General features: G+C 38.7%; 1 protein-coding gene across 1 annotated transcript; it reads left to right on the forward strand.

Moving 5' to 3' along the window:
* Positions 1-1131: 1131 nt before the first annotated feature.
* LOC131227849 (CST complex subunit STN1) lies at positions 1132-2261 on the forward strand. The gene is made up of 2 exons (XM_058223675.1): positions 1132-1524; positions 1902-2261. The coding sequence occupies exons 1-2, from the start codon at positions 1182-1184 to the stop codon at positions 1934-1936; spliced, it is 378 nt and encodes a 125-aa protein (XP_058079658.1). The 5' UTR covers positions 1132-1181; the 3' UTR covers positions 1937-2261.
* Positions 2262-10182: the final 7921 nt, after the last annotated feature.

Consider the following 10182-nt stretch of genomic DNA (forward strand, 5'->3'; position numbering starts at 1 on the left):
GACCCTTCAATACCATTACCCACAAGTTGCAACATTCAGTTGATGCTAACCATTGAAATTTCTGGCCACGATGGCGGATTAGGAATTAAAGCTTCAATTGGACGGTCAGGATTGTCCGAAGTAGGAAATTTGTGCCACAGCCAATCCAAAGTCAAGCCTGTACACAGGAACTCATAGATTGACTTATGGTGGTTGAGTTATTAGATACACAGGCAGTTCCATGGTTGATACACTGGAACTCATTAACTGTAACAACTCAAACTAAACCGTCATTCTTTAGTGGGATGCACCGTTGTAGATAGATGGACGGAAGCGGATTGCGTACGCCCCTGCCTCCACCTTAATCCGTCCAGGCAGGGTTCTACGGGGCCCACCGTGATGTACGGGTTTTATCCACGCCGTTCATCCATTTTTAAAGATCATTTTAGGATGCGAACCCAAAAATGAAGTAGGTCCAAGGCTCAAGTGGACCACACAGTGGGGATTGAACGCTCACCATTAAATACTTCTTGGGAACCTCAGAAGTTTTGGATCAAGCTGATATTTGTGTTGTCCCTTCATCCAGGTCTATATGACCTTATGAATAGGTTGGATGGCAAATAAACATCACGGTGTCCCTTAGGAAGGTTTCAACGGTGGCTGTCATTACCACCGCTACTTCCTGTGTTGTGGTGCACTTGAGCTTTGGATCTACCTCGTTTTTGATCTCAGACCCTAAAATGATCAGTAAAAATGTATGGACGGTGTGGATAAAACCCGTACATCACAGTGGGCCCTACATAACCTCTGCCTAGACGGATTACTGTCCAGGCGGGGGCAGGACGCGATCAGCTTCCATATATAACCATCCAAAAGTCATCTTGAACGGTTCTAATCCTCTGATTAATGATCAGCTGTTTGTTACTATTTTTTTTCCTTTCATTCTGACCGTCCATTAAATGTCCACCAATGAGCCAGTTAAAAAAGCAAAATCAGAGTCTTTTTCGTTTATGATCCATCTATCTAAATGGGGACCCACGACTTAGACGGTACAGATTAAGCAACCGGTGGGACACACATGCAATTTCCAAGTTTGAGAGGCCCCAACCGTGGGCCCCACTAGCCAAAAACAAAAAAGCCCATGATCATATAAATTCAAAATCTGGGACCTATCTTTCCCTCCCCTTCAGCTTGTTCTCAGAATGGATACCCTCTCCACCAACACCACCTCCCACGTCAAAATCCTGGCCTTCCAATTCATCTCTCTCACCAAGCAACCCTCATCTCCACCTCTCATCTCCCGCGCCGAGTTCGTCGGCATCGTCGTAGCCGTCAATCGCAGACCCCACTTCCTCAATTTCCTCATCGATGACGGCACCGGCTGCATTCCCTGCATCCTTTGGCTCAACCACCTCGAGTCCCCTTACTTCTCCCGCCACTCCCCCTCCGACGTCCGTCTCCTCGCCGACGCTGCTGCCCGTCACGCCTCAGCCGTCCGATTGGGAGCCCTCGCCAGGGTCCGTGGTCGGATCACCGCTTACAGAGGTACGGCTCAGATTACTGTTAGGGATGTGATTGCGGAGCGAGATCCGAATGCGGAGATCTTGCATTGGTTGGATTGCATTAGGTTAGCTAAAGAGTTTTATGACGATAGATTTGGATTTTAGTATCTTTCCGTTTCGTTTGTGATTTGGAATTTTTAAGATGTAGAAGTTTTCAGTAAACAGAATGAGGAATTTAAGAAATTTCCATTTTGTAGTCGTTTGAAATTTTAGAGCGTGTTTGGATGCACTAGTGAATTGGATTGTGAAATTGTAATGCTTGGTTTAGTCAAAGAGGTAATGATAGAAGAATGATTCTCAGTGTACAGAATACAGAATGAGGAATTAGCCCTAAACTTTCAGAATTTTGCTGTTCTGCAGTTCTTCAAAAGGTTTTTGATTGGATGGACAAGTGAAAATAATTGCAAAAGCTTGGTTTAATCCAGCCGAATGGCAAAAAAATAAAAGAAGATGAAGAAAGAAATTGATAATTCCAAATGTACAGAATGAGGAATTAGCCCTAAACCATAAGAATGTGCTGTTTGAAATTTTAGGCCGTGTTTGGATGTGCAAGTGAATTGAATTGTGAATGCTTAGTTTAGTTAGAGAGGAAATGGTAGAAGCATGTTTCCCAGCGTACAGTATGCAGATTGAGGAATTAGCCCTAAACTTTCAGAAATTTGCCGTTCTGTAGTAGTTCAAAAGTTTGGCTCTGTTTGGATGGACAAGTGAATAGAATTGCAAATGCTCGGTTTAATCAAGCTGAATGGCAAGGAAAATGAAAAAAAGAAGAAAAGAAAATGATAATTCCCAATGAGGAATTAGTCTTATACCATAGGAAAGCTGTTTGAAAATTTTAGCTGTGTTTGGATGTGCAAGTGAATTGAATTGTGAATGCTTGGTTTAGACAAAAGAGGAAATGATAGAAGACTGGTTCTCAGGGTACAGTATACAGGATGAGGAATTAACCCTAAGCTTTCAGAATTTTGCCATTCTGCAGTTGTTTGAAAGTTTAGGCTCTGTTTGGATGGACAAGTGAATAGAATTGCAAAAGCTTGGTTTAATCAAGCTGAATGGAAAGGACAAAGAAAGAATAAAAAGATATTACCGATGTATAGAATGAGGATTGAGCCCTAAACCATAGGAATGTGCTGTTTTGTAGCTGTTCGAAATTTTAGGCTGCATTTGTGTAAGTGCTATGATTTTATGCTCCTTTGGTTGTCAAATTTTGTGGTGCCAAAACCTCAATCTATGTCTTGTGTAGCTCATTGGTATATATGTTCAAGACATTGCATCACTTCTCTAAACACTTTGCTTCAAGTCAAGAACGAAAAACTACTTCAAATCATTTCAAGTAATGAAAGTACAAGTTACAACGGAAGAAGTGATCTTGTTCAAGACCCAAGTCGTGTAATTCAAGCTACAAAAAGGATGCCTCTCAAGATACAAGTAACCCAGAAATTGCAGTTTCATTTCTTTCATGTTATGTGTTTGGATGTGCAATACAATTGAATTGTTAATGCTTGGTAAAATCAACCAGAGATTGGGGGAAAAAAAGAAGAGAGGATGGCTCTCAAAATACAAAATAGCCCAGAAATTGCAGTTTCATTTCTTTCATGTTAAACTTGGAACTAACCCAATTGCAATTTGGAGTGCAACACATATGAATATAATGGTGTGAAATCAAAACTTGGTTATTTCCAGTTCATTAGACTATTAATTGCAATTTGATTTAGTGGTGGATCCAAATGCATCCTAACATGAAATCATTCTCTAATGATTTCTGCTGTTCTTGATTGGCTTAAAGTAGGCCAGAAGTGGGGGCTTGTTCCTTGCTGTGACATTGTTGATTGCCATTTCCCCATTTGATTGAACTGAATGTTCGCAATCCAATTCATTCATGCATCCAAGCACATCCTTTTTGTATCTGATATCCGCGATAATGTCTTCTTGTGATTTCAAATTTTTACGAGAAGTGAATAGATCAATTACAACTAGATTGTGATTCATGATGACATATGCATGATCTTTGCTCTTCCGTTCAACGTGTCATTGATTAGACCATTTTTTGGTACTTAAACAATCGTTCTCGTCGTGTAGAATCGCTTATTGATGAGACTTATGGCGTGTATGGGCTCCAACTATGATGGACCATTTTATGATGCCACAAGGTGCCGAGCAATAGAAATGAGTTCAAACAATGTTGGGTCATTGATATTTCACTATTTTGCTGACATAATTGTACAAATGAGCTGATTTCTATTTTCCATTCAATGAATTTCTGAATTGTATTTCAATTCAGGGCTCCAATAAAATAAAAAAAGCACCATATGTTCACAACTCGTTGTTTTTAATCAACCTATGTAATAGACTATTACATAGCACCTATGGGAGTTATGTTCTCTCATTGATGGTCCCCAGCCCAGATAAAAGAGGGTGGTTATGTCAGTTTGGCATCTGACGTGAAACTTATGCCATAACATTCATCATGAATCCTGACAATATGACATCCCAGACTCGTGCTAGGGCATCTGTTATGGCCCTTGATAGAGTGGAATGGTGGAACAGGATTCGTGTAGCTAATGCTAGTTAGTTGGAATAAGGCTTAGACGACGACGACGACGACGATGGTGGTCGAGTTTGGACTCTGGATTAAAACCATGTTGCTTGCATGTTGGTGTTAAAGAAACATAACAGCAATTTGAGGTCTACTTGTTGTTTTGAACATTACGGAACATTGCTAGTTTATGCAATTTCCTTTTGATTGGACTTGAATGTCTGCTATTCGATTCACCTCTGTATCCAAACACAGCCTAGGATACATACCATCTGTTAATTAAGGAAGAAATCATCTCTCTTCCTCTACTATACCTAGGCCTGTAATCTACAAAGGTGTGCAAGGGGACCTGACTTCCATTAATCATCTGTAATCCCAACACATTATAAATCTCAAGAAAATTTCAAAAATGCTAGATGCACATGGAAATAATCGATTGAAAGAAAGAAATGGTTCATGTTCCATGATGCGGAATGGGTAAACAGATCTATAGTTTTGCATCCTCTTGAAGCATCTGAGGGTGATGGTCAAGCTAGTATACTTTTTCAAGTTTTGGTTGTAGTTTAGGATATCAAAATGTAGTCTAACCATAACCTGTCGAAAATTTTACTTTCAAATCTATCGACCCCCCCCTCCCCCTCTCTCTGTTTTTGCCCCCTTTGTTAGATTCCATGGAAATTAAGAAAAATGCAAAAGCACAGTATCTTGGGACTCCGAATTACCATCACTTCTCTATGTTGGGGCTGCATTTCGATTGTGGTGATACTGGAGATGGGTGAGCAACCATCTATAGCTAGCAATGGTAGCAAACCTGATTTTTGATAAATTAGCTAGTTTATTTGAGCGTAGCATTTAGACACCATCATCTAAGCCTAATCCCAACTAATTGAGGTTGGTTATGCGAATCCTGTTATGCTATTCCACTCTAACAGTCTGGAATGTCATATTGTTAAGTTTCGTTATGAAAATTATGGTAAAAGTTTCATGCTAGCTGCCAACCTGTAGCATTTGGACGTGGTTCTAAAACACACTCATGCTATGACAACTACGTGTTAACAAGTACGCAAAATGGCATTTTGACTTAGAACAGTGACTGGCATTCCAGTTAATAACAGTAATATCTACTGTGTAACCGAGGTATTCAATAATGGTAATGGTGGTTGTAACAGCCAGCCTTATGGCCATTATGATAGGAGCCGTAACAGCCGCTACGGTCCCCATAATGGCCATTACAGTCTTATAACAGTGAAAGCTTTTCTCAAGGGCAGAAAATGTATTGGCCATGTATTTTGGACCGTTATGGGCCTTTTTATTTTATTTTATTTTATTTAAAAAGGGCGCTGTATCCCTGTGCTGCAAAACGGTTCCCACCATTTCTGTTACGTGATCGTAACGATCATTTAACCTTTTTTAATACCAAGTGTGTAACCAGAAAAAAAAAGAGGACAAACTGATTTGGAAGAGGTATTCTAGTTTACATCCAGACGTATTGTAATGTAGATGGTGCGTGGATGAAGCAAAGAATCACTTTATTCTTCTCAAGCATAGCCCTTGAATCGCTAAGAAAAGATAAAACTCTCTAAAAAAATGATATTATTGATGAAATTTATTTACAAAGCCCTTTAATATGACTTAGAGAAGCCACAAACCCTAAATTTATAATTTATCCAAAATAGTGAACTTTTATAAAATAGTAAGTTTATTACAAATAGTAAACAACTAAATTGACTCAAAGTCTTTCACATGACTCAAAGGACTTTAAGTGTTGTAAGACTCTTGAAACCCTAAAACATCTTAGAATAGCGAAAATATGTAACTTACTAAAAATAGTAAAATTTATCTTAAAATTCAAATTTAACTTTTTAAAATAACCTTAAAAAACCGTTTGGAGGCCAAATGGGCATTGGCGAACATGTAGATTTTATTGATAGCTTTCCAACAACATAATATATGCGCAAAATGGATTATCGGTTGCAAAGTTATGACACTCGGAAGCTATAATGCCTGCTATACTCTTAATTGAAAATTCTGGCCTGTTTTCTTTTGATCTTGGCTGCCATTGAGTTTTTCCTTGATTTTATCGTACATTAGACCCCTCCACTTGAAAAATTATACTTGTCGTCAAGTTTAGACTAATAGCAGTATCTTATGAAGATCCGCCTTTGTAGCACATCTTCTTTGGCTCTTGCATCAACCGATGGTGAAAGCCTACATATCCAATAGGGATTTTATTTACAAAATAGATATAAAATGCATTCTCAACTTCCGTTTCCTTTCATTCCTCAATGTTTGGTGTGTTGATCTCCTCTTTTGCAACAATGGATTTATGATCATGGATTGCCTGAGTGTTGACATTTGCCTCTCAACATCAATTGATCAAATTATTATCATCGTTACTATTGACTTTTGATCTATACACTTTGTCTGTTGTTGAGAAGGTATAACAATGCCGGTTTTCATAGAGCTTTGATGTGCTTGATCATGAAAGTGTCCATTGCCTTGGTCCACTCTTATCCAACCATGAATCTATTGAAACCCTTTCTTATCCAACCATGAATCTATCAACCGATTCGTCAAGTAATTCAACAGTGGAATCGTCAAGAGGCACTCTTTCATTTTTATTGGTCCACTCTTCTTCCTCGTTAATATTCGCCAAGAGGCACTCCTTGAACTATGTAAGTTCACTCTTCTTCTTCTTCAATATCTGATTGGTTGAAAAGCATTTGGCCACAAACTGATTGACCGCCGAGCCTCTTTAGTGATCATAGTCATTTGTTGAATATGTTTGCAATCCATGGCCTCAATCTTAATCCTTGCTGGTATCTCTTTATTTGAATAATAGAATTTTCGATAAAACGCTTCAGACTTTGTGCTCATTAATGGTTGATTCCTTGGAGCAACACCCATGGGATTCTTGTTGCTCGATCCGCTACTAGAAGCCATCGACTCGAGGAAAGGTCTCGCTCTATTACCAAATAATGTAGTAGGTTGTGGATAAAGAGAAGAAATCACTATCTTCTCCTCAAACGTAATTCTCGAATTCACAAGGAAAGAGAAATCTCTAAAAACGAGAAATAAAATTGATATTGTTAATGGAAGTCTATTTACAAAGCCCTTTCATTTGTCTTATATAATATCTAAATTCCAAATTTGTTACTCAAAATAGTAAATTTTTTGAAAATAATTAGTCTATTACAAAAAATAATCAATTTCTAAATTAGCTCAAACTCTCTCACATAACCCAAAGAATTTTAAGTAATTATCGAACTCTTGAAATCTTAAAACAATTAATAATAAAAAATACCTGTAACTTGTTAAAAATAACAAATTTTAACTTAAAACTTAAAATTAACTCCTAAAACGACCTATTTTTTAAAAATCATTTGTGAGTTATTTGCTATTGGCATTTGCCAACACAGAGACCGAAGGCTTTCCAACAATAAATTATATGCATAAAACGGATAATCAGTCACAAAGTTATGGCTATTAGAAATTATAGTGCATGCTAGATGTTAAATTGAACTTTCTAGCTTGTTTTCTTTTGACCAAAGTTTATTACGCCCTAAAAGCATAGCCTGGGCCTCGGACTCCGCTCTTAGGACGTGACTTGGATTTTTTTTTTTTCTTTAATGATTGGTTCAGTAGTGTTTCCCCTTAACCATGATAAACAACATTGCAAATAAGATGTGAGAACAATCTAAAAATGAGATTTTATTTCATTTCCAAATATATATAACTATTTAGTTACATTGTTACATTTAAAGAATAAAGCCTATGTTAAATGGGACGTCATTTTTTTAAAATTTTTTTCTCGTTAAGCTACCTTGGCTGGCTAGCTACTGATTTCCTCGACTTTGTCCAGTATTTTATTACAATACGATATGTTGCGACTTCAGCCTTCGCATTTGGGCTTTTCTTTTAATGATGCAAAGTTGCAAACCGTTTATTTGGTGGGACCCATTGTGGATAGGGAAAAGTAAAAGTTGAAAACTCTTAGATTGGGATATTTCAATCTTTGGATCATTTCGCTCTTTTCATTTGAATATGATAGGTCTCCTTAATATAACCCATCTATGTTGATGCCCATTATATAAGTAGAGGCTGTTATTTTCTCAATAACAGCCCTTATATAATGAAATATGACCTTCAGAAAATTTTCAGAAATATAACAGCGGACGTGAACTTTCCTGTACAACACTTTCTTTCCAGCCAATTTGTCACTTTTGTAGAACGTTGGAGCCGATGCAAAAGGTGGGCCACACAATAAAGAAAGAGACACCAGGATGGTCTTCGGATCACGCAGCTACAACATTTGAAATCAAATGACTACCGATGGCCTAACTCAATGTAGTCGTGGGGCCCAACTAATGAGTAGATTGGTCCCACTTTCGCCCCAAATCATATTGATGGTGGGGCCCAAAAGTTGGCGGGAAATAGAGAGCCGCATGTGGAATTTCACATACAATGTTGCACGTGATCATTTCTACATTGTTGAACACAACCACTTGATGTACAGAAGGAGATGGCTTCTTGGAGCTATGCATCTGGACGTATGAAATTCAGGCCACCTACATCTTCTAAAGTGGCACACATGTGATAGATCTGAGCCTTTCATCAGGTGGGCTTCACGGTTTAGATGAAAATGGCGCTGATTCACATGTCACGCGAGCGACACCTGCATAAAAAAATTACTGTCCATGAAAAGGACACATTCAACTAAATCTGCGGCCCACCTGATAGTGGGATGACCTGATTTAGGCCAGGACACATTCACCAAAGGGCCTGCATGATGGAGGTTCCAGATCTCACACACGTGTAACACATCGGCATGTGTGGCACGCGTGGGTTTTGGTTTATCCGCATGCCCGGATGCAAAGAGCATGCCTATCTGCTATCTGCTGGTTAGACGTCACTTTAATAGTAAGAGAAGGTTTTGTACGTGTGGCACCTGTGTCTGAGATCCAAGGCGATCATCCGGTAGGTCCCACCTCAAATGGGCCAGATCCCAAAAATCAAACCTTAGCTTTGGAGGACTTCGAGGAAATTAAATAGATGGTTATTAAACCAAGGCCTGAGCCAGACCCATTCCGTGATGGGCCCAAAATAAACAGGCCTGAACCTGTCCTATAATAAGTATACATGGCTCGAGCTCGAGCCTTAGCACCCGCTTGTGTGTAAGATCTTGGCCGTTCATTAAGTGGGCCCCACCGTGCATTGTATATGATCACAATGCCTTGAACCGTAAATGGGCAGGGCCTGGTCAATGGGCTCAGCTCGAGTGGGGCCCATTGAACAACAGCTTGAATTTTAGGCCCAGGCCTGGGAATGATATTTTCATCCATATCTGGCCCAGAGATCACATCCCAGCCTGGCCCATTGATAGCCGTAATGACATTCTACTTAAGTCTGGGCTCTTTTAATCGGATCATAGTATCTTTGCTGGAGGATTTTTACGGTATTCTTGGGTTTTGGATTCTGATGTCATGTGAAAAAAATGCATGAGATTTTTTTAAAATTTATTTTATTATTATTATTTTTTACACACCCACTCACACCTCAGGCAGGCTCACACACTCACACCACAGTGGGATTTCACTACAATAGGTACTCGAACCCATTACCTCATATGAGACTAGAAGATCATCATCAACGTATAAGACTTATCCCAATTAACTGAGGTCGGTTATAAGAATCCTATTTTGCCGTTCTACTCTATCAAAGGCTAGACCTTCAGTTAGACTGTAGGCCATCAAGTCGTTATTTTGGCTATTTCTCTTTCCCTTTCAAAGCTTTTAACTTGCACCAACTCACTTCTAACTGATATGATTTTTGATCTCTGTCACACATTACTAAACCATATAAGTTTACTTTCCCTCTTCTTATAACCTGTTAATACTACTAAGTTTCTTCAAATACATTAATTTCTAGCTCTATCTTTTTTGATCTTGCCACTCATTTATCTTAATAGCCTCTTTTCATCTACACTCATTCTATGAACATGTTACTCTTTAGCTGCCTAACATTTTATCCTATAAAGCATGTTGATCTTACAATGATCTTATAAAAATTTCCTTTCAGTTTGAGTGGGGTACATGGTGATTACAT

Source organism: Magnolia sinica, chromosome 15, assembly GCF_029962835.1.
Source record: "Magnolia sinica isolate HGM2019 chromosome 15, MsV1, whole genome shotgun sequence".
Classification (NCBI taxonomy): Eukaryota; Viridiplantae; Streptophyta; class Magnoliopsida; order Magnoliales; family Magnoliaceae; genus Magnolia; species Magnolia sinica.

What these genes read in the sequence shown, in the direction of transcription:
- LOC131227849 (XM_058223675.1), top strand. Translation starts at nt 1,182, where the DNA reads ATGGATACCCTCTCCACCAACACCACCTCCCACGTCAAAATCCTGGCC. An exon ending in TCGGATCACCGCTTACAGAG is followed by an intron (nt 1,525 to 1,901) that starts GTACGGCTCAGA and finishes GCTGTTCTGCAG; the next exon opens with TTCTTCAAAAGGTTTTTGAT.